Source organism: Mus pahari, chromosome 10, assembly GCF_900095145.1.
Source record: "Mus pahari chromosome 10, PAHARI_EIJ_v1.1, whole genome shotgun sequence".
NCBI lineage: Eukaryota > Metazoa > Chordata > Mammalia > Rodentia > Muridae > Mus > Mus pahari.
The window spans coordinates 109,049,344-109,075,070 of record NC_034599.1 but is presented as its reverse complement, the minus strand read 5'-3'; the positions used below and the strand labels follow the sequence as shown (position 1 = coordinate 109,075,070).

At 46.6% G+C, this 25,727-nt stretch overlaps 1 protein-coding gene across 2 annotated transcripts in view; it reads left to right on the top strand.

Moving 5' to 3' along the window:
* Tgfbr2 (transforming growth factor beta receptor 2) overlaps positions 1–25,727 on the top strand; it is an 88,020-nt gene that overhangs the window by 41,384 nt on the left and 20,909 nt on the right. For both annotated transcript variants that reach the window (XM_021206647.2, XM_021206646.2), the window contains 3 exons: positions 3,499–3,667; positions 5,223–5,413; positions 23,577–24,376. In XM_021206647.2, the coding sequence (XP_021062306.1) occupies positions 3,499–3,667; positions 5,223–5,413; positions 23,577–24,376 (1,160 nt within the window). The remainder of the gene's footprint in view (positions 1–3,498; positions 3,668–5,222; positions 5,414–23,576; positions 24,377–25,727) is intronic.

The following is a 25,727-nucleotide window of genomic DNA, read 5'->3' as shown; positions in this document are numbered from 1 at the left end:
GAGCTCTTCCCAGTGTTGTTGGGAAGCTTTCCATGAGCATTGCACGGGTTTGCTATGGAAACAGGCTCTCAAGTAGCCTGTGCTGGCCTTGATCTCCCTGTGTAACCAAGTGGTGATTGGGAATCCTCCTGCCTCTACCTACAGGGTGCTGGGATGCTAAGCATGCACCAATTCGTTGCATTTATGTGGTGCTGAGGAGAACCAGAACTTGAGCATGCTACCAGCAGAGTCACACACTTAGCCCCTTGATTTGCGTTTGTCGTGGACTTCCTCCCACCCCACCCCCATTAATTGTAGCTTAGAAATCTTAATCAACATTGCACATCAGAATCATCTGTATAGCCTCAAAAAGTCCAGAGGCCTTGGGGCTGGAGAGATTGCCCAGGAGTTAAGAGCGCATGGCTTTCTTGCAGAGACCAGAGTTCAGTTCCCAGAACTCTTACCTGGAACCTCACAAGCATTGGTAACTCTGCCTCCACAAGGGCTCCAGCTCCCTCTTCTGACTTCCAAAGGTACCCACACCCACATGAGCATAGAGGCTTCTATTGCCATGACTACAACAACTTATAGAAGAGAGTGCTCAATCAGGCTTTAGATGGTTTTAGAGGGCCAGAGTCCATCATGATGGAACAAAGACATGGTGGTATGGTCAGCTGAGAGCTCACATCTGGATCCACAAGTGGCCCAAAGCACACTGAGAATGGTGGTAGTTTTTTTTAAACCTCAAATCTCACCATGCCTAGTTCCTCCAAGACCAAACTTACCCTCCCTGTCCTTCCCAAAGAGTTTCATCAACTAGGGACCAAGTATTCAAGTTTATGAGCCTATGGGGGGCCATTCACCTCGGAACCCAAGGCCCAGGCCACTTTCAGAACCATTCAGTCAGGACATCTGAAATCCACCCAGAACCGTTCAGTCAGGACATCTGAAATCTACCTAGGCCTTGCTGTTTCTCTGGCTACCCAAGAGTCATACTGTCTGGTCCATGGTGGGAATAGTTGGTAACCACTGATCTAGGCTAAGATATTAAAACGTTAGAAGGCTAAATGGTTAAATTCCATCTCCCAAAGACTTGATTATCTGTTGAGAAGACCATCAGAACCTCCGAGCCAGCAAATATGTTTATTCCAAACACACCCTATACCAAGAGGCAAAGAAATCTGACTGTAGGAAATACAGTCTTCTATTCCTTTGTTTTATTATCTTGTAGGAAAATCTAAAGGATCGAATGAATTGTTTCACAAATGGATCCAAACATAACTATTGCAGAAAAAAGTATATCCATTGTTATGTTGATACCAAATTTAAACAAGGTCCGGAGCCCATTGAGGCCTGTATTTTTAGCTAAGCAGAGAACAGTCTGCAAGACATTGAGGATTTCAAAATAGTTTCTTACCTAAAAATATACTTCCTGAAATGAACTAGAGGCCCGAGAGGGATGAATGGGCTCGCTTTTTTTCCTTCTTCTTCTATGTTTACTGTCACCACAAGAAAGCAGATCTTAAATATATAAGCTTGTATTTTTAGAGACCCAGGAAGCAGGTTGTTGTGCCCAGGCAACAAAGAAGGTCACGGGGTGAAATGCTGAAGACAGAAATCTAAAATTCACAGCATGGAGAGTAACTGTCGAGGCAGGCACTGGAGTTGGCACCCCACCCCCCCACCCCCGGGCAGGAGTAAGCTAGCACCAGGGGAGTGAGTAAGGCAAGTGGCCCTCTCAGACCTCTGGAAGGGGACCTCTTGCAGAAATCCCTCCCTTTTGCCTCAGCATCTGTCCTACAGCCCCATGCAGCCCGAGTGTCTAATCTTTAGTGTGGTAAAGAATATGAGTTCACTCTTCTCTGTTTCCCAGAGTGCATAGCAGCATTGTCTGACTTGTCAACTGCAAGGTGTTGCTAACAAACTCAATTCCTCTCTGCTTACCGACTACATACCATGTGACCAGCCGCCTCCCACTGCTGCCTCCCCGCCCCGTGGTAGACTATACCCTCAAAGGATGAGCCAAAAGCCGTCCTTTAAGTTGATACTTTCCTGGGTATTTGGTCTCATCCGTGAGAAAAGGAACTAACAAAGATTCTATATGGTGGGTGCTCTTTGACACACTGGAGATACAGTGTCTGAACAAGGTAGACTGAGGCTCTTAGAAATGTAATTGTTGGTGACAGGTTATATGGAAGTGCATGACCCACGTACCCCGACCAACAATCAAACAGAACCACTTGGTGGTTACTAGCTGCCCACTTTGGGATGAAAAATGTCATTTAATTAGAGACCAAAGGTGGCAGAAATGAAAACTGAGGATTGAGCTAATGTGTTCTTGTCATACCCTCCAATGTGAGGAATAAGGGTGAGAGAACTGGGGTGACTGTGGTGTGTGTGGGTGTGTGTGTGTGGGTGTGGTCTGAGAAGTGGCAGGCCACTAGCAGGTCCATGAGGTGTAATCAAATTTCCATGGAGAGCCAGTAGAGCAGGGGCAGAAGGCAGTGACACAGATAGTGTGGGCCAAGTCTGGGGAGCGAATCTGGGAGGAGACATAAGCCTGGCCATCTTGTTCCTAGCCCACACCGCACCTGAGAGAACTGTCAGGGCCTTTGCACAAGGGATGGTTCCACCACTGTCCTCGGCCCCTTCTTCACTCTTCTAGGTGGAAAATTGACTCCACCTCGACTTGCTGGCAGCCTCCAGCCTCTCTGACTACACCCCTGCCCCCTCTGCTCTCTCATCCCTCATTCCCCACATTGGAGAGTACGGCCGTCTCCCTGGGACCACATCAGCCCAACCATTAGCATCTGTTTCAACCACCTCTGTATTTCACTGTGGTGTTGACCTCTCTGCCCATTTGGACGATAACTTTTCTAGTATCTCCATCTTACGTGCGCACCTCTAATCGATTCCTGCGCGCTGGTCTGATTTGTTTACTTATCTATTTTAGACAGGGTCTCATGTGCCCTGGACTGGCTTTAAAGTCCATATATAGCAGAGGATAACCTTGAACTCTTGATTCTCCATCCTCTACCTCCAAAGGGCTTGGCTCACTGGTTTACTCCACCTTGCCCAGCTTATACAGTATTGAGGATGGAACTCCCAGTTTCATGATTTAAGATACTGAGCTCCATATTCAGCTCCAGTGAACCAGAATTTCTTCAAGAGAACTTGGGACATCCAGGGCAGTGGGCCAAGCTGTTTGTTTATTGATCGATAAGGTTTTTGTGGAAAACATGCTTCATGTCCACCATGGACAGAGTGCAGAAGCTACGAGAAGTGTCACCACTGCCACACAATGTGCGTGCATCCAGGAATTCTACTCTGGAGAGATGATGATGTTGATGATGATGATGATGATGATGATTACCTTTCTCCTTCTTTCCTTCATCTATTTCTAAGGAAGGTACACACACACACCAAGTCATTTGTGCAGGGAACATATTTCAGTAGATTCTCTCTTTCTAGCATGGGATCCCATAGAGTAACCTTTGGTCTTTCTTTCTCTCTCCCCAGTTAACAATGATGTAATGGCCAGCGACAATGGCGGTGCGGTCAAGCTTCCACAGCTGTGTAAGTTTTGCGATGTGAGATTGTCCACTTGTGACAACCAGAAGTCCTGCATGAGCAACTGCAGTATCACGGCCATCTGTGAGAAGCCGCATGAAGTCTGCGTGGCCGTGTGGTAAGGGGGCCTCTGGAGAAAGGGGGTCTTGCTTTTCAGATTACCTTAGATGATGCTGTGACAAACTCCTGTCCAAGGCAGCTTCAGGAAGGCTTGTTCTGGGTTCCAGTTCTAGGGGTATACAGTGAGCACATGGAAGACACGATGCTCACAGTCCCATGGTATCACATATAGGGAGCAGAGACTGAATTAGCTGGACATCAAGCATTCGTACACCTGAGCCTACTGGGCACATCCAACCATTACGTTTTGTTTCCTGTCTTTCTAAGTCATATGTGCTCATGGCATGAGGCACTCACTGTATGTGCTCCTCCCAACCCCAAATACATATACCAATATTCCTGTCCTCCCTCCATCAACTATTAAGTCTGATTGCTAGAATGCTTCTTCTTGTGGTTTGAATATGAAACCCCATAGGCTCATGTGTTTGAACACCTAACCTCAGGTGGTTCGTTTCACCTCTCAGCGTCCACATGGTGGCTCATAACCTCCTGTATGTCCATCTCTAAGGGGTTTGATGCCCTCTTCTGGCCTTCTCTGGCATTCATCATGCATATGGTGCACATTCAGGCACTGGAAGGTACACACAAGATTAAAATAAATTAGCAATTAAATAAATATGATGTATATGTAGAACCAAACTCCTGGGCATTTCTCAAAATACATGCTGTACTGTTTATCCTTTGAGTGCTAGGCCAAACCAGTCTCCAAACATCTGGATGGCAAAGAGATGACCCATTTCCCAAAGCATAAACCATGCCTATTTTTTCTGTTCTGGAAAGGAAGAACACCCCACCATCCTCTCTGCTGCGTTAATTGTTTGTTTCCCGTCCTGTCCTTCTCTTGAATTCAGGAACTTGCATTTCTTTATTTAGGATTTTGATTCCCATTTTGTTTTTGGAACCAGCTGTTGGCATGAAATGTGTCACTGCCCCCACCCCACACACAAGGAGTGACTTGTGACCAGCAAGCAGGAAAAACAGATCATGGGCTTTAGAAATGGCTTGGGAGTTGGTAAAGTGCTTGGTATACAAGCATAAGGACCTAGGTTTGATCCCTAGAAACATCCAGTACTCTGGAGCAGAGACGAAAGGATGCCTGGGGCACGCTGGCCAGCTAGCCTAGCTAAAATGGCAAGTTCCAGGCCAGTGAAAGACCCTGTCTCAATAACCAAGGGAGACATCTCCTGCAGAATAACACTGGATGTTGACCTGGCCTCCACATGCATGTGTGCACAGGTACACATATCTGCACACATACATGTATACCAAAGATAAAAAGAAAGAGATCTACCACCATGTCCACCAGGAGAGCTGTCTTGTCTGTAATCATAATCAGGCTCTGAGGTGAGCAGAAGGTGGGGAGAGATAAGCAAAGCCAGTGCAGGAGAGTTTGGGACAGCTCAAGAATGTTGGGGAACCAAAGTGACTCCTGTTAGTGGAAACCACTTCCTAAGGGATGCACATACTTGACTGCTCTATCCAGAGACTGGTCATTCATTGTCCCCTCTTTCTGTCCCCCTCTTGCTTGTCCTCAACAAACCTCTGCACCCCAGGAGGAAGAACGACAAGAACATTACTCTGGAAACGGTTTGCCACGACCCCAAGCTCACCTACCACGGCTTCACTCTGGAAGATGCCTCTTCTCCCAAGTGTGTCATGAAGGAAAAAAAAAGGGCGGGCGAGACTTTCTTCATGTGCGCCTGTAACATGGAGGAGTGTAATGATTACATCATCTTTTCGGAAGGTGAGGAGTCATCCCGGGTCACAGTCCTCCAGGGGAGCACTGCTGTGTGGAGCACCGAGAGGACAGAGGAGCTGAGGAAGCAGTGGGCTCCGTGCTGGCCCTTCTTAGATTTGATTCCCCAGAGCCCATCTTGGTCCTGACAAGCAGTTTCTTTCCTCCATGGTGATGGTCCGTTCCCTCATTCTCAGGGCATCTGCAGCAGCTGGGGATTGTTAGCAGTGTAGATTATTAGTATTATTTAAAATGTATTTTCTCTGTGTGTGTGTGTGTGTGCATATATTGGTGGGTATGTGCGCAGTATATGTACACATCTGTGCTCATGTGTATGACGTCCAGAAGTCAGCTATGGTTGTCACTCCTTATCAGCCATCCACCTTGCTTTTTTGAAGCAGGATCTCTTATTGTGGCATGATTATTCTGGGCTGGCTGGCCTAAGATACTATTCTAAACAGAATTATGGGTAAATAATGAATGCACACGTTACTGGGATACTTTTAGTTAATTAATTAACCTGTATGTATTTATTTTCCTTGAGACATTCACTCAAGTTACCCTGAAATTCACTAAGTACAGCCCAGGTTGGCCTCAAATTTGGAATCCTCCTGCCTCAGTCTCCTGAGTGCAGAGATTGCAGGCATGGTTACTCGTTGACATCATGTTGGTTTTAAATGTTCCTTTCCTTCATCTATTATTTCCTTGAAAAAAAAAAACAAAACAAAACAAACAAACAAAAAAAAAAAAACCAGCCTTTGAAAAGCCAGGTTGCTGGAGCTGAAGGAATGTGCACAATGGACCAACAGCTCCATGGTCTAGAGAGACCCGCCTCTCTCTGACTCCCAGTAGCTTCCCTCATGCCCTTTGGCAAAGAGGTCCTACTGGGGCTCATATTCTTGCTGTTTAAAATCTGATTTTTTTCCCTGCCTATGTTTTGTGACTTCCAATTAAAATCAATAGCCATAACCTTGACACAAATCCTTTAAAGTATGGATGTTGGGTGCCCTCAGTGTTTGAAGGCATGATGTTACTATTCCAGATGCCCCAACCTCTAGGTGTGTGTGTGTGTGTGTGTGTGTGTGTGTGTGTGTGTGTGTGTATGGGCAATCTATGGACAGGCAGACAGACAAGCAGAGAGATTGGCAACTCTTTTATTTTATTTTATTTTTTAACCTACCTACCTGCTACATGCCAGTCCTTTCAGAGGAAGGGACAGATTACAGAGAGACCTTGTCATCTAGTCAGAAGGCCATCCAGGTATCCCCAACCTGCAGCCTGCAGGCTCCATGTGCACCAGGGTAGCTATGACTAGAGACCAAAGCAATATCCTTAAACATCCTTAAAACTTTGTAAGATGTGTTTTGTGATTTGTTTATTATTTTTCTTGGGGCGAGACTGATTGCATGGTTCTCCAGCATGAACTTTGTAGTTCACACTGTCAAAAGGCTGGGCATGTCTGGAAATGTTTTTTTTTTTTTTTTAAATTGGGTCTTTGCTTTCTCTGGCATCTCCTACCAGTCCCCCATGGCAGCAGGCTTTGTGTGATGTCTGGTGGCTTCAGTGCATCCTGCATTGGCCAAGGAGAAGGAAGACGAGAAAACAGCAGAAGCAGAGGGAACACACAGAGGGCACACTGGAAAGGCTTGCTCTGTTTTAATCTGTGCCTCTTTCAATGCCTCCTCTCTCCCCACATACCTTCCCCAGTCAAAGGGAGCCTGCTGAGTCGAGGATCTCTAATCAAAGCTAACCACAGCCCTTACATTGCTGGATAATATTACAAATTAGGCACGTTTGTTCCTGTTTTGACTCAGGATCACAGCAGGAAGCTGCTAAATAAGAGTGGGAGGGCTTTCTGTGCCTTTCAGACCCGTGACTAGAGTAATCACGCTCCAAGCTAGTCCCTTCCGCTCAGCTTCTTTATTTCCACAGAAAGCTTGCTCAGGGCTGCCTGGCCACTCAGTGCTTCTGGCTTAGTGCTCTTGACTGCATCTCTGGGTTATTGTCAGGACTCCAGAGTCCCCGGAAGCTGTCACAGAGGCCATCTTTGTAAAAACACAGCTGTCCTACTTAGGTTTCTCTTGCTGTGAAAAAGACCACAACCAAAAGCAACTTGAGGAGAAAAGGGTTTATTTGGCTTACATCATTAATTCATCCCTGAGGGAAGTCGGGGCAGGGACTCAAGGCTGGATCTTCAAGGTAGGCACTGAAGCAGAAGCCATGAGGAGATACTTCTGATCATCTTGTTCTCCCAGTGTGCTCAGTCTGCTTTTTATACACAGGACCACCAGGGAGGCATTGGCCATGGTGGGCTGGGCCCTCCACATCAGTAATTAAGACACACCCACAGGCCAATCTAATGGAGGCAGTTCCTCAGTAGAAGTTCTTTCCTCTTAAGTGCCTTTAGCATGTGTTAAGTTGACAAAAACCAGACAACAAATAGAAAATTCAAATTCATCAACACAACATCTCTTGCTCCAAAAGGAATTAAAGAGTGTTTATTCTGAGAGAAGGAGAAATGAGTATGATCTGGAAGCACAAATTCAGTTTGACCTGAAAAACTATATAGTTCTAGAACAGAAGGCAGCTAAATATTGAGATTATTTAGTAAGTGCATCGCGTGGGTGGGGTGGGCAGCAGGCAGACTGGCTATGGCAGAGTGGAGAAATCTCTCCCAATGGTTTTAGGTTCAACCTGATGCTGTCATAGTTTCTGAGATGCTGGAAGAGAGAGGTCTGTGAGTCACTTCACTCATTCCAAAGGTTCTACCTGCTCCTCAAAGGATATCAGGTCAGATCCTGAGGTTAGTGACAAAAAGTGACGAGGGGAACAAAAGATATCCTAAGATAATCTTCAATCTACACCTGTAGCATTCTAGCCCAACCATTGGCAAGCTCAGAGTCACTAGTCAGTGGCTCTTCTGATCTGCAGCAGGGGCGTAGCTCTTCTAGAGAACTCCAGAGAACACTCCTGCCTTACTTGTGCCTCCTTGATAAGGAGTATGCTTCTGATTGGGGCAGCCCAACCCGGGATCACATCTGAATGGGGCACACAAGCCCATTTAGTGCCTCCAACATCTGCTTCATCACAGGGACTCAGGGACACTGAACCATCAGAGCCCTGGTGGTATCACTGAAACCATGGCTCAGTAGTTACAAGTGGGCTTGCTGCTATTCCATAGGACCTGTTGGGAATATTCCACAGGACTCTTCTTTTGGACATTGGATCTCCTCATGTAGTCCTGGCTAGTTTGGAACTCACTATATAAACCAAGCTGGTTTGACAATCACAGAGATCCACTTGCCTCTGCTTACAGAGTACCAGAGTTAAAAGTGTCTACCAACCACCATGCCTGGGAAAATGATCCTTTATTTCTTATTTCTCCTAACAAATCAGCCATTTGAGACTAGCTGTATTGGCAAGCTCTGGGCTAAACAGAGAGACAGTGCTTCATGCCTACAGTGGAAGAGTGATAGAGGACAGCTTCCCGACGTCTACCTTGGGACTTCCAATGCTCACTCATATGTGTGTGTGCTCATGCAAGCACTCACTCACACATACCCCTTTACACACAATACAAACATCCACCTGGGGCCTTCACATGCATGGCCGCTCACATACATGTCCCATCCCCATACATGCGCACATGCACACACACAGATAGAGGCAGGAAGAATGGATGGTGAGCTTATGGGATGCTGAGAGGATGAACAAGTCTCTGAGCTTGGAGAGCGTAGCAGCGCAAGCGCAGACTTGGCCCGTGTAAGGTTTCTCTTGCTGCGTCGCGGTTGTCCTCGGGTGACTGGGTCATACAGGTTGCGTGTTCGCCCTGCCCTGATGCTTCCCCATCTGAACGGTGTTCAGGTGAAAAGCAGTGTATCACAGGTCACCCTCACTATGGCTTGGTATTGTGGAGGAGAAGGCCGTAGAGGATGCTGTGCTGCATTAACTTATGGGCTGTCTGTCACTTGCTTTGACACTGAATATGGCATTGTCATGTATAGAGCTCATCACTGAGAACATTGCTGTGGATTAAGAAAAAGAAATCGCAAAAATGAGAATTTTTTAGATCATGGCTGGGGATATAACTCATTTGGGAGAGTGTTCGTTTACCATGTATGAGGCCCTGAGTTTGAGCCCCAACATGACATACACTAAAGAATGCTGTCCCTCACTGTTGATTGGCATAAGGACTCTGAAACCGTGCTATCACATAGGCAGGACCCACAGACCTGTTACCAAGGCATCAGTCGCCATATTCTCTGAGTCCACTTGGCTCACCTCCCACCTCTACCTGTAATTAAGTCATCACCCATATATAAAGAAAACCCCCCATCTCTCGTTCTCTTCCCCCGTTCTCTTTCTGCTGCCCCCTCTCTCCCAATAAACATCACGTGGAACTGTCTGGCCTGCTGTGGCCCCTCTGAAGCCGTGTAACTGTCAAGAGCATAGTAGTCACCTATAATACCAACACTCAGAAGGTGGAGGCAGGAAGGTCAGAATCTGAGTTCAAGGCCAGCCTGAGCTACTTGAGACTTTATCTCAAAAGAAATATGATTTAAGTAGGTATATGTTGGGTGGCTTATAGTGGCTCTTCTTGGCTACATATGGTTGTATCCAGCCGTTGGCTGAAGGGTGGATGCTTCTGCTGGTGGAAGTAAGAAGTTCCATGTGCTCTCTGCCTAGGGAGAGTTCTTCCTCTTTTTAAATAATAATTTACGTTCTGAAATTATAATGTAATTACATCATTTTTCCCTTCCCTTTTCTCCCTCCAGATTCTCCTATGCACTCTCTCACTCTCAAATTTCAGATTCTTTTTTAATTTGTTACTTGAGTACACACACACACACACACACACACACACACACANANAGAGAGAGAGAGAGAGAGAGAGAGAGAGAGAGAGAGGCACACACAAAATAAATATCTTTTTAAAAAAGGAAACCAGGACTTTCCAAACCACTTCTGACTCCAAGTGCAACCTTTCCGATTCTGTAGGGAAGCAGTCCTCTGTGTCACGTAGCTGTGTGCTCTGCTGGCTTGCACACCCACCGCTGCATGCAGACTTTAGCGGTTAGCATGGAGACATCATGTAGGTTCACCTGAGGTGCTGAGAGATGGGAGGAAAGCAGGGTCTCCTAACCACGGCGCTTCATTCCTTCCTCTCTGTTGTAGAATTTCTTTTTTTTTTTTTTCAACTAAACCAGCCTTTTGGTTTGTGAGCCTCACTCTGGCAGGAAGACAAAGATTTTTTTTTCTTTTTCTCCCCCCTCCCCGCCCCACCCCCAAACAGTATCAGACATGTGGTTTCCTGTCTATGTTTAACTTTGCTAGCAGAACATCTCAGCCAGCTGGTTCCCTCTGGGCCCGCCGCAGCTTTAATGGTGGGGCTTCACGCCATCCAGTGAGCCCATTCTGTGTGCACCAGATGCCTTGCACACTTGGCTGACTTCAGGGCCTTCCAAGTGAGAGCAGTTCAGAAGTGTTGTCCCCTGCACCCTGATCTCACCTTGAGGCTGCCCAGCCCCAGCCCCAGCACCGGGCGACCAGCTTCTTAGAAGAAATTGAGGTTTTTGCTGCTGTTATTGTTGTCGTCTTTGGTTTGGTTCTGGGTTTTGAGACAGATTCTCATACAGCCCAGGCTGGTTTTGATTCTTTTACGTAGTTGAGGATGGCCTTGAACTTCTCCTGCCTCTCCATCTTGAGTGCCTAGATGGCAGTTCTGTGCCACCAGGCCCAGTTTCTGACCTGCTCGGGATCCAGCCCACAGCCTCATGAATGCTAAGGCTCGTGCTCTGCCAACTGCACTATAGTCCCAGTCCTGGCCTCGACCTCTCTGCTTTCCCTGCCTCCGCTCTGAGGTACTGAGATTATAGGCTGCTCTACCAAGCCTGGGGTTTGGGGAATCAACTGAGGGCACCCTACGTGCGGGGCTAGCAAGCACTCCACCAACTGAGCTACATCCCAGGCCCTTTAGGACCTGCACACAAACCCTGAGAAGAGCAAGGTGGGCTGTGGCAAGCCTGGGCGTGGCCTCTGCCTTCAGATTGGGCACTGGGTCCTCAGAACAGCTGCATTCCAGCTGTGCATCTTAGCTTTGAGAGGAAACAAGGCAGATTTACTTTCTGGACTAAATGCAGAATTTAAAAGAAAGGAGGGAAGGAAGGAAGGAAGGAAGGAAGGAAGGAAGGAAGGAAGGAAGGAAGAGGTGTGAAAATGTGGTTGAGAAAAATTGTTACAGTATGTAGAAAACTGTAGATTGAAATCAGCGAGTGCAGTTGTCTCCCAGAACACTATTCCATCATTTGACTGCTGACCCAGGGCTGAGAGAGCCTCTGGCTGGGTATAAACCTTGGCTGGAGATCATATCCCAAATCCTTCTGCACAACCCGAATCTGGACAAAGAAGTACACAAACTGCACCACAACTCAGTCAGGCCCAGCATAGGGTGTGTATGAGGTAACTCAAGGTAAAAACAGCTCCTTTTTGTAAACTTTTTTCCCAAGGTGGGTGTTCTGAAGCTAGCTGTGGTGGTAGCGGGGGTGGGGGGTGAGCATGCACTTGTAGAACCCCATTCTCCATGAGTCATTGTGGGGCACACAGGGTATCCGGTGTGTGCCCAGCCTGCCCTGTGCTCATCTACTAGATAGGAGTGGTCACTGCAGCAACGACCCCAGGGCTTGCTACAGCAGTGGCTGTAAGTTTATGTTCCACCCAACTCGTCCATATGTGTCCTACAGCCTCCACACCTGTGGGTGATTGTAAAATGGCTGCTGTGGAACTGTGCACACACAGAAAAAAAGTGCTCCAAGAAGCTGGGCCAACTCTGTGAACTGGTTTCTATTCCTACCCGGGCTGAATTCCAGCGGTGTGCAATCCGAACTTCTCTACATATAGCCTGGCCACCTGGCTTTGGAAGGCTTCTCAGACAGGAAGCTGCTCCGGCCTACTGTTATGTAAACCCTTTTTGCTTATTCATTATGTCTATTAAAAGTAACGATAACCTAGCTGGGGAAGATGGCTTAGTCAGTAAAGGTGGTAGGGACTGAGAACCCACATTAGAACCCTGAGTGTGGTGTCATTTGCATGCAGTCCTGGGGAGGGGGAGGCAGGATAGGAAGATCCCCTGGGCACACTCACTCAGCTCTGCTCACTTCCTGAGCTCCAGGCCAGCAAGAGACTCTGATTAAAAAGCAAGGCGGGTAACTCTTGAGGAACACATTAGGTGGACTCTTGTCTCATGGCTATGCACCAGCTCACACTCATATACACACTATAAAAAACGCTGACTTTAAATAAAACAGTTTGCATTTGTCCTTCTCATGTAAGGAAAGCTATGTGTGGGCCTGAACGGCTCAGTGGTTACTATAGAGCACTTGTGGCTCTTGCAGAGGATCCAGGGTCAGTTCTTAGCACCCAGGTCAGGTGACTCACCCCTGCCTGTAGCTCCAGTCCCAGACAAGCCTAACCTAGTATCATTTCATACACAATGGATCTGAAACTCAGAAATTGCTTCTGTTTTCCCAGTCAGGTCCACATAACTGCCTGGGCTGCAGTGTTCAACTCCAAGGTGATTCATAAATTCTACATTAGTTGTGCAGGTTCTGGCTTAGCTGGTCTCTGACCTGGTATCAGGAACGTCCCTTCCTTCCTTCCTTCCTTCCTTCCTTCCTTCCTTCCTTCCTTCCTTCCTTCCTTCCTTCCTTCCTCTCTCCTTCCCTCCCTCCCTCCCTCCCTCCCTCCCTCCCTTCTTTTCTTTCTTTCTTTCTTTCTTTCTTTCTTTCTTTCTTTCTTTCTTTCTTTCTTTCTTTCTAGACAGGGTTTCTCTGTGTAGCCCTGGCTGTCCTGGAACTCAGAAATCTGCCTGCCTCTGCCTCCCAAGTGCTGAGATTAAAGGCCTGCACCACAAACATTTTCTCTAAGCCCCCAGGATATGCCAGCATGTAGCCAACACCAGGAATCTCTGGACCCAGAATAGTTGTTCTGCTAGAGTCTTTGTCTTTCTTTGTATTCCCTGTGTATTCCAGACAGAGCGACCTTAGTGGGTAGAGGCCATCCACACAGAGGGAGCCAAAATTCAGTTTATGATTAAGGAGAAAACAGGCAAGCCTCGTTATCTCTGCTGGCTAATCTTGATCGGAACAGGATTATGTTTTCTACTAATTAGAAGTTAGTTCAGTGAGGCCCTGGGTCAGCAGAAGACAAGCGTCCATGACTTTAGAACAAACCTTGAGAATGTGAATAGGGACGTGATGACAAGGACCTAGAAGGTACCCAGGCAACAGGGTCACAGTTTAGGGTGTAAAGTACTGGGCAATACCTGGTACTGCTGAAAACACTGATGATATTTATAGTGCACAGCCTTTTCCAACGCTGACCCAGCTCCCTGGAGAAGATGATAACCCCGCCTCCTGACGTCAGTGTGTCTCTGCCTTTAGGATTCCTGAGCACTGGCAGGAGACAGGCAACCAGAAAAATGATGGAGGGACCAGACTAAGGTCACAGCACATTCTGGGTCAGTGAGCAGAAAGAAACAATCCCCAGTGCTCAGGACCCCAGCCCATGGTAGCATGCTGCCCATGTTCAGGGTGGCTCTTCCAGCCCCTATAAACCCAGTCTGGAAACACACACGCACACGCACACACACACATGCCCACGCACACGCCCAAAGCCTTATCCTGTCGGCAGTTGTAGAGCCTGCGGATTGACAGTGTTAACAATAAAAAGGGGTTACGTTGAATCAGTATGTTGGAGGTTTCTGGGCATAGACCCTGAGCTAGTACATGAAGAAATAACCACACTCTATCACTGTTGGCATTAGCTTTGTGCTTAAAGTCTTTTCTTTGGACTACTAACCCAGGTGTGTGTGCTGTGGGTGGCGAGAAATATCTAACAGTACTTGTTGTTAGGTTACGTTTTTGCTGCAGGTCGGTGATCAGCTGCCTTCCGGTTGGTTCAGCTCTAAGCTCAAGCTGCTCTTGCTCAACTTTTAATCTTAGAGTGGCATGCTCTTTGAGGGTCTCTGGCTTAAAGGCTAACAGTTCAGTTCTAAGCCATGCTGTGGAGAATCAGCCCCCTTTCCCAGTTTCCTAACTGCTAACTCCAATACCAAATGTGTGTGTGTGTGTGTGTGTGTGTGTGTGTGTGTGTATACATATGGAGACCAGCGTGTGTGTGTGTGTGTGTACATATGGAGACCAGAGGACAGCATCAGATTCCTCACACATTGTCAAGCATTTCTTTTTGAAGTACAGTCTCCCACTGGCCTGCTACTTGCCTGGTGGGCAAGGTTGGCTGGTCGGAGGCCCGGGGTGCACTTCTTGCTGCCTGCCTACCACTGGGATTGCAAGCACAGGTCACCATTCCCAGCTTTTTAATGTGAGTTCTGAGGTTTGAACTCAGGGGTTCCTTCTTCCAAGGCATGCACTTCACCGTCTGAGGTATCTCCCAGCACCCATAAAGAGTGACTCTGAAATGTCCCAGGATTTGAACTTTGTGCCAACCATGGCTAAAATGGCATTGAGGTTTTGTCCACAGAGGAGGCTTTTGCACTCTACTCAGCTTTATTTAAGCAGAGTGAAGAAGAAAGGAGACTGTTGGGTAGGAAGGGGAGCAGAGGGATGGTTCAGCTTGCCATACTTGCAGCAGGAATTAAAGTGCACGGAGGGAAGGCTTCTCCCCTCATTACAGGGAAAGAAATATTCTCAAAATCTACCCAGAATGCTTAGCAGCACTGTCGCCACGGTGCCCGTTAAAGTTGGTCCTGTGACTCCAGCCAGTTTATTCTCCTGTCGCTTAATTAAAATCATGTTTAATTGTTTGCTTGAATTTGCTTGCTTTTCATTTGAGAGGTTGAATGGGGAATCCTATCTCGTCCCACACTTCTCTGCTGCTTAATTGACTGGAATCTTCTTGGGGGTTGTTTTCTTGTTGGTCAGACTGAGTACAGTTGTGCCAGCACTCTGCCAGTGAAGCCACAAAGAGACTTGGTTTTAGGAATACATCGTCTCTGGCAGAACACCAAGAAAGCTACTCTAGCTTTGGGAAAGGAGGAGCCATCTAGGGAACGTTCAAATGCACACCTGGACGTAATGATAATTTAGAACAGAGGCAAGGAGGCTTCTTTTCCCACGAGCATGTAGCTGATGTGTGCTCACGCTGCTGGTCTGGACCTCACTTTGAATGGGAGGTGCCAAGAGATTCTGCACCACGACATCAAGATGCTTAAAGATCCAGGTGATGGCAGCAAGATATGTGAGTTCTAGAATTGTCAAATATATATACAGCAGCATAGCAGAGTGTGTACTCTCCCCCCTCATTTTCCCCATATGTCTGTCTGTCTGTCTACCTATCTATCCTCCTATAATCTAGCTACCTGCCTGCCTGCCTACTTAACTACCTACCTACTTATACACACACACACACACACACACACACACACACACACACACACACCACACCACACAGAAGATGTAAACAATCAACTTTCCAGGCTTCTTGTATGCCCTGTCATGCCCACATTTGATACTAGTGTCTGAAAAGAAATTCAAACTGAGATTCTCTAATGGTTTAAAGTACAATGACTTAGTAAAACCAAATAATGAGACCAACATGGTCTCAAAAACACTCTAAGTTGAGGCCCGTGGGTACCGTTCATTGGGTAGGCTGCTTGTTTGGCATGCCCTGAGGCCTTGGATCATCCCCCAACACTGCATACGAGTAGCATGCTTGGGATGCTACCACTCTGAAGGGGAGGCTGTCAAGGTCATCCCTGGCTACATGTTGAGTTTGAAGCTAACCTGAGCTACATGAGACACAGTCTCAAACACAAAAGCGAAAAATAAAAACTAGGACAAAAATTCTAAATGGATTGTTATTTATGTCTTGATCACAGCCCGATGAAAATAGATGAATTTGAGACATGGACTCTTTTGTTAATATTTAAAGTGGTTGAGCCATTCCAATGAAGGCATTTAGAGGGAAAATTCATTAGTGTAACTGTACACTAGAAAGGGACCTGGGCGGTGGTTCTCTGCTTGCCTTGGTGATCCGGTGTGTAGAACATGACAGGGCATGTAGAAAGCTTCTTGCAGAGACCTCATTGACCTTTGAAGTGTGATAATGTTCACATGTCACCGTGATCTTCTGGAGCCACAGGATAAGTATGTAATTGTCCAGGAAGGAAGTGGGACTAGAGATACAACAAGAGATGGAAGAACATCCTATCCTGAGTCCCTGCCTCAAGTACCTCGTCACCCCCCATAGGTGATTGATTGATTGATTGATTGATTGATTTACTCAGCACCTATGGCGGGTGATGCAGGGATCTTTATCAAGGAAGCATGTCATGAGCAGCCTAAACACAATACCGACCTCCATAGTGTAGCTAAAACAGAATCCAACTCAGGACTGTTGGAAGTAAGGCAACACAATGCTTGCACATCAGGCATAGCTTAGCGCCCTGCCTGACAGAGCTAGCTCACTGTGTGCTACTTGTCTTTCCTAAGAGGAGACTCACAGAGGGCTTCCCACTACAGCACAGAGCTCCTTCCCAGGCTAAGCAAAGCCATGAACAGAAACCCCAGTTGCTTTGGTGGAAAGCCATAAACCAATCCAAGCAGATCTACCTGTGTCCTCTGCTCCCCGAACCCCAGGAAGATGGGTTGATCTTAACTCTGCTGTAGGAAACTGTCAGAGAGGCCAGCACTTGGGGACCTTCTCCTCTTCCAAGGGCACTTTGTTTCTTGTGCGTGTGCGCTGTGGACTAATTGAAGACAGATGAATCCTGTAGAAGTGCTCAGAGGGACTTGTAAAGGCGTCTGAAATATTATAGAGCTCAAATGCAATGACCTCATGTTTTTACAGATGAATATGTATTTCTGTGATAATGCCTGGGCAGGATCTAGCAGCAGATCTGAAAAGAAAGGACACACATCCAAGTGAGGAGTAAATCACGCATTTGTCAAGGTGTCTCTCTCAAATAGGCACGCTATGAGCATGATTCCAACGGCTGACGTAATCGTAGGGACAGCAGATACTAAGAAATGATTCAGGATACTTCAGTGCTGGAGTGATGGCTAAGCAGTTAAGAGCACTCAGTGCTCAGGGTTAGAGGATCTAGGTTTCTTTCCTGACACCCACAAAGCAGCTTACCACCATCTGTAACTCCAATTCCAAAGCATCCAATGCTGTCTACTTACCCCCAAGGGCACTGTACACACACACATGCACACACACACATACACAGACATACACACACACACACACATACACATACATACACACACATACACACATACACACACATATACACACATACACAGACATACACACACATACACACATACACACACATATACACACACACACAGACATACACATACATACACACACACATACACCCACATACACATACATACACACATACACACACATACACACATACACACATATACACACATACACACATATACACACACATACACACACATACACACATGCATACACACACATACACATATATACACATATATACATGCATACATATACACACATACACATACACACACATACATACATACACACACATACACACACATACACACACACACACACACTGCACATATAGTCATGCAGTCATACACATAAAATAACAGAATTATTTAAAAGAATATAAACCATACATTTCAGTTAAAGGTCAGAGAAGCTGAGACCTTTTGCTCATTAAGTTCATGCAGCCACTGCATTCCACTCACGAAGCCAAGGCTAAGAACATTTGCTATTGTAAATTGAGCCTTTCTTTTTTCTTTTATTTCCTTTCTTTCTCTCTCTCTTTTTTTTACAAAGAACCTTTAGAAAATTCTACCCAGAGCTGTCTCTACTTTTATGTTATGTAAAAAGAAACTTTCATGGGAGAGTCTAATCATTTCAGAAGTGTGCCTTGAGTCCCCACGTGTGTAAGGCCCTGAAGCAGTCCCCAGATTGCTCTCTCGTGTCAGACCCTCTTCTCCTAGCAAGAAAATGTGCCAACTCAGGGGCAGTGCCCCAGCGTGGTTTATAACTGAGAATGAGACATAGTTTCTGTACCTCTGACATGGCCCTTTAGATGTCCCATCCAAGAACTGACAGTGTGGCTCTGTTGTTAACAGCACCGGCTGCTCTTGCAGAGGACCAGGTCAGGGGCAGCACTCACATGAGGGCTCACAACGCTCTGTAACGCCAGTGCTGTGTATGTATTCATTCAGACCAACACGCATACACATAAGAAAGAAAAGTGATTGATAGTTATCACTGAGGATCTCCTCACCCAAATGCTTGGTCTCGCCTCCAGTGAAGACAAGGGCTATACAAACTGAGACATTACATAAGCCATTCTTCACTGGGTCTTACCAGTGTGTCATCCGGGTGACATTTAGAGACACCGTGGTATAAGGCTAAGAACCCTGTTCAAATAGAGCTTGTTGCAAGTATTGGCTTGCTTATTATCTGAGTCAGTCTTGGGAAATTAAACAGCTTGAATGCTAGTTCTCCCCTCTGGGACACGGTCTTGTAATAATAGCAGTTTCTACCCTGTAGACTTTTCCCGGCAATTAAATATAAGAATTGTATAAGTCCTGAGAACTCAGCCAGCACAGGAGTCTCTCTTTTGGGGGGGATAGGCAGGAAGAAACACTTAATGTGAGTTTCTGAGCCAAGCTGACCCCAGTGCCCGTCCATATCTACAATTCTCTTTGTCTAGTGGAAGCCCAGAGGTCAACTCCGAGGCGTGCCTGGGAGGTTCTTATTTAGATACAGCCACATCCCAAAACTTCCTTCCGGCCTGAATTGTTATTGTGACTCCCTTCACCTCCTCTTTGAAGTTTCTACATTGACAAATGGTATCCAGTCACTACACACACAAATACATACACACACACACAGAGAGAGACACACACTCGCAGAGAGAGGGGGAGGGAGAATTTTATGTGTAGGTTTTTTTGTTTTTTTTTTTTTTAAAGGGTTACAGGAAACTGTAGAGGAAAGTGAGGCTTTGGTTTCTAGCCTTAGACTAGGGGACTTCTAGAACCTTCTGCTGTCAACACCACATGTGAATTTCAATGTAGGCGCTTGCCTCAGACTAGAAGAAAGAGATAGGCATGAGCAAGAAGAGGACCTTTTCTGTGAGTAGCTGGGAGTTATAAACTTCAGTAACAAATGAGCGCTTCATGCAGATGATTTAAATGCACTGGAGGCACAGCTAAGAAGTTATACAGGTAACAGTTTAAAAAGTCTGAATTGTATTTTCTTATATGTGGAAAGAAATATTCACATTGGACCAAAGTAAAGTCTCTCCAAATTCTTCTAGTGTATAACAGGGTATTAAAAATAACATTTATAGGATAGGGGGGGTGCTGATTTTGTTCTACAAAATAGTACCAGATAGTAAATACTTTGGGCTTTATGGGGCAGAACTGATCTTTATGGCAGGAAGGTCCCTATTAAGAGAATCCACAGAGGGCTTTTCTCTCCCTTCTCCTCACCTCCCTGTTCAACAACTGCTGAAAGTTGTGGTGGGGGGTGGAGGAGAAGAGGCTATCTTGGTCATAAGACCATACAAAAGCTGGCTAAACCCGGCCTGCTTTAGAACATAAGGCTCTATCCATCTGACAGCACAAACAGGAAATCATGGGAGTGGTCCAGCCTATGCTAATTGCTAACACATCTCAGTGGTAATAGATGTCCTGGCCATTGCCCCTTGGAGCTCCTGCTGTCCTGAGAGGAGCGTACAGTCACTTAGCCAAACCAGTTTATGACAAGGTGCTTTGTGTAGATCTGGCTAGGGGAGAGCTAGGACAAGCGAGCCTTCCCATGCAAACATGTTCATAGGTAGTAGGGATATGGGCTATGATTTCGGTGGCTCCTGAATAGTGTTTCGTCTCTCTTTAATTTTGTGTGTTTAGTTGTCATGGCCGCCACTCCCTCTGCCTCTCATTCCCTGGCCTAGCTGATCCTGTCAAGCTCTAACCTCCTAAGATAAAGAGTGTCCACTTCTTATCATCTCAGGTGAATGTGTGTTTTAGGGTTCAGTAGTCAAGATCGTTCTGTTGTTGCAGCTGACCCGAGTTCAGGTCCCAACACCCATATAGGGTTGCTCAGAACTACTCTATAACTTCAGCTCCAAGTCATCTGACACCTCTTTGGCCTCTGAGGAGTCACCCCCACACACATACACACCACACACACACACACACACACACACACACACACACACACAAATGCGCGCGCATGCACGCACACACACGCACACGAACACTTGCACCTAATTGAAACTAAAAATAAAATAAATCTTAATAAAAATTTGTGTTTTGAAGGACCCACCACCAAATTGCCTATCTTTTGCACTTTGTTAAAGATTTATTTTGTGTGTATCAGTGTTTTGCTTACATGCAAATATATGCACTGCATGTGTGTTTGGTGCCTGTGAAGGCCAGAAGAGGGTGCCAGATTCCCTGAACTTAGAGTTAGGGACAGTTGTATGTGGATACTGGGAACCAAACCAAGGTCCTTTGCAAGAATAGCAAATGCTCTTAATCTCCAGCCCTCTTTTTCCTGTTTTTCAAGTGTGTTCATGTATCTCTTCAGAAGGCTCTGAGTTCCCCATGTGGTTCCTGGAATCCTGAGGTTTGGATTACATTAGTTTTAAGTGGCCTCAGACAGAACTCCTGCCTTGGCGTTTGGTCAGTGGGTTCAACAAACATTTTACCCAAAAGACAGTGAGTCAGAACACCCCATGTGTGTGTGCCCCCCTTCCCTTCATTTCATACAGTGTCTCTTTAAGTGGATGGATCAAATGCCAGTTAGGGACCACATTCCCTCTAAGATACCTCAGCCATCTTCCAGCTGCCTGGCTTGAATTCTCATCACTCACCCCTGACCCAGTAACTGAAGTGGCTGAGTACTGTCTCAGCTTCTGTACTCTCCATGTTTCTATAAGCATCCTCACTCATACATTGTAGCATATACCTGACTCCCTTCTGGAATGACGCATGGCTCAGCATTTGTGTGCATGCCTCAACTGCCCCACTCAGTAGCTTAAAGACAACACAGTACAGCAGCATGCCTAATGCCTAGAGCAGACAACCGCGAATGCGACAAAAACAGTGTCAGAGACTCAGGCCTGCTCACTAATGAGCACCTCATGGGAAGATGAACAACACACGACTAGAATTCTGGCATTCGTGCGGATGTCTTCAATGACCCTCTGCACATTATAGATTAAGAACCATGTCCTTTTTCCCAAGAGAACTATAACAAATGATCAAAGCTCTGATAGGTGAACCAAAGCTGTGTATAAGACATCATTAGGTCCCTGGTGTGTTGTGTGCATCATCATCAGCAACCATAGGCAATGCAAAGAGAGGGATGTTGAGTGGACATAAGGTGACTGCTCCTCCTGCTTCTCAGGCCCAGAGCTGGTGTTTCAAGGTAGTCTGCGTAGGAGTCAAAATCAGAGTGAATTGAAAGTTGGGATCAATAGGAGCAACAGGATTGTGGCAGTCTCTAGAGCAGTGGCTCTCACCCTTCCTAACGCTGTGACCCTTTAATGCAGCCCCTCATGCTGTGGTGACATCCAACCATAACAGTATTTTCATTGCTACCTCATAACTGTAGTTTTGCAACTGCTATGAGTCATAATGTAAATATCAGTGTTTTCTAATGGTCTTAGGCAGGCAAGCCTTTGACCCTCAAAGGTCATGACCCACAGGTTGAGAGCCAGTGATCTACAGTTTTACCAAGTACTAGTATGGACTGGTTACTTTTGTATTTCTGTGACCAAATGACTTGCCCAGAATCAGATTAAGGAAGGAAGAAATTATTCCGGTTTGCAGTGTTTAGGGGCACGGTCTGTCACAGTGGTGAAGGCTGGCTGGCAGAACCTGATTGTATTGTAGCCACAGGAAGTGGGGAGGTCACAGAAAATCAGGTTATATATCTTAAGACCTGCCCTATAAGACCCACTGTCTCTAGGGAGTACAGTTCCACTTGGTGAAAGTTCTATAACCTTCCAAAACAACATCAGCAGCTGGGAATCAAGTTTTTCAAACACAAGAGCCGATAGAGACAAGGATGGGGGAGGGGGAGGGAAGCAGGGAGCATGGAAGCAACCATTCGAAAGCAACAGTTATGTATATCTTTCTACCTCTATCCCCAGTGCCTCAGCCTTAGGCATTGTCTAGTACATTGTAGTCACTCAGCCCTGATTGTACTGACATGGAAACATGGAAAGGTGTAGAACCACAAAATACATCGTACTAAGTTCCCCCAGCTTTTCTTAGAGAGTGGCATTTGACCTGAAGTTTAAAGAATAGGAGGTATTTGAGTGGAATGATCTCAGACAGGGACTGTCCTTGCCCCTTCCCACATTCCCACCTGCTCCTGTTCCTGCTCTGCTCCACATCCAGGCCACCCGGGACTATCAGCTCTGTGCCTGGGTGGTACAGAGAGAAGGTGTCTTGGAAGCCTTGCTACCTTATGTCAACTGTGTGAGTGTGTGTGTGTGTGTGTACATGTACGCACATATATACGTGTGTATGTCTGCAGGCACACAAGTGTGCAAGTGTGTGCATGCAGACACTAGTGTGTTTCTTAGGAATGGTATGTACCCTTTCAGGGGCAAGGTCTCTCAGTTGACCCGAGACTCACTGATCTGGCTAGACTGACTGACAAGTGAGCCTTAGAAACCCTAGACTGACTGACAAGTGAGCCTTAGAAACCCGCCTGCCTCCATTTTCCCCAAGCTGGGATCACAAGTGTGTGCATGTTTACATTTGGAGGTTTGGCGCAGGTCCACAGAGCAGGTGCTTTACCAGCGGAGCCCTCTCCCCATTTCTGTCCTTCCTGTATGTGATTGCTCATGAGGAAGAGCCTTGGAGCTAGTATCTCACAATGCCTTATGCATCAAGTTTGGGTTTATATGGCATTCTGATCATCTCTGACCCGGCTTCACACTGGGAAGGAGATGGACGGTGTGGCAGGGTGTAGACTCATTAGCAAGAATTCCTATCTAGCATCCTCGGGCCCAGCTCAGATGCTCCCGTGCATAAAGACATGATCATGGACTTGCTTCCTGGTAGGCGTGATGCACACCTCCAGAGCCTAATGCCTTCTCCCCTCTGCCTTCCCTCCACCTCAGAATACACCACCAGTAGTCCTGACCTGTTGCTGGTTATTATCCAAGTGACAGGCGTCAGCCTCCTGCCTCCACTGGGGATTGCCATAGCTGTCATCGTCATCTTCTACTGCTATCGTGTCCACCGGCAGCAGAAGTTGAGCCCGTCCTGGGAGAGCAGCAAGCCACGGAAGCTCATGGATTTCAGTGATAACTGCGCCATCATCCTGGAGGATGACCGCTCCGACATCAGCTCCACGTGTGCCAACAACATCAACCACAACACCGAGCTGCTGCCCATCGAGCTGGACACGCTGGTGGGGAAGGGCCGCTTTGCCGAGGTCTACAAGGCCAAGCTGAAGCAGAACACCTCAGAGCAGTTTGAGACTGTGGCTGTCAAGATCTTCCCCTACGAGGAGTACTCCTCGTGGAAAACGGAAAAGGACATCTTCTCCGACACCAACCTGAAGCATGAGAACATCCTGCAGTTCCTGACGGCCGAGGAGCGGAAGACGGAGCTGGGCAAGCAGTACTGGCTGATCACAGCGTTCCACGCCAAGGGCAACCTCCAGGAGTACCTCACGAGGCATGTCATCAGCTGGGAGGACCTGCGGAAGCTGGGCAGCTCCCTGGCCCGGGGCATCGCTCATCTCCACAGTGACCACACTCCTTGTGGGAGGCCCAAGATGCCCATCGTTCACAGGGACCTCAAGAGCTCTAACATCCTAGTGAAGAACGACTTGACCTGTTGCCTGTGTGACTTCGGGCTGTCCTTGCGCCTGGACCCTACCCTGTCTGTGGATGACCTGGCCAATAGCGGACAGGTAAATGGAGGCTGGTGCTCTGTCCTCAGACTTCATGCCTGGCTTCATTTCCACCCCATCTTTTATTTTCTTTCTACAAGTTTTCATTTAGAGGGTCTGTGTGTGTGTGTGTGTGTGTGTGTGTGTGTGTGTGTGTGTGTGTTATAGGTGTGTATGGGTGCATTTACCCAAGCATGCATGTGTGGAGGCCAGAGGTTGACATCAGCTGTCTTTCTTCATTGTTTTCGACCTTGTTTTTCCAAGACAGAGTCTCTTACTGAATCCAGAACTCACTGATCTGTTAGATTGCTGAGCCAGTAAACTCTAGAGTCTTGGTTCCCTAACCCCACTCACTGCAACTCAGAAGCACTGGGATCATGGAGGCATGCCAGTGTGCCTGGCTTTTACATGGGTTTGGGAGCTCTGAACTCAGGCTTCTGCAGCAAGCTGTCTCCCTGCCCCTCATGTAACATACTCACTAGTTAGTATACTATATATAAATCGCACAAAGCAATGGGTTTCATAATGACATTTCCACCTATGCATATAAGGAACTTTAAACAATGCCTTGGATAAATATCTTCCTATTATTCCTTTCCTCCCCTTCCTCCTTCCCCTCCCAAATCACTAGCAAGCCCCTCCCTACCCCCTTTACTCTCATTTCCTTCCTTTAAATTCCACACGGGATAGAAAACAATATGCCTTCCGAACCTGGCTTGTTTCACTTAACAGGGTGATCCAGGTTCATTCATTTTTTTTTCCCCCCGTGGATACCATCTTCCCATTCTTCTTTACAGGTGAACAAAACTCTACTGTAAATGTAAGTCACACCTTCTTTATCCAGCCAACTTTTGGGGGGACCCAGGCTGACAATGTAACTTGGCTATTTCACCTCCCCCCTTGGCCCACACCCCAGGTCTCTTGTCTCAGGGAGCTCTCTCTATGTTAAGAGATTCATCTAAGGAATCTAGCAAATTAAGATGTCAGTCCAAGACGTAGCCAACACTCTCTTGACTAGGTACCTTTCGTTAATAATTAACGAAAATTAATTAAGATGACATTATGCTTCTTCAAATCCCTTCCAGCCTGAGTAATGGTTTTCTTTCTTTCGGAAACTATTAACATCTTAGATCTGCTTTTTCCTCTCATAGAGCTGTACTAACTACTATCTGCTGTCTACTCTTAGTAGTTATATTGGTTTCTAGATTCTAGAAGGACACCTTAAAGTCCACATCCACACCTAACACACCCAGCATAATGTCTCAGCGCAGTGGAAGTTACCAATGAGTATTGGTTGAAGAAGAGACTATTCCATCTCTCTCTCTCTCTCTCTCTCTCTCTCTCTCTCTCTCTCTCTCTCTCTCTCTCTCTC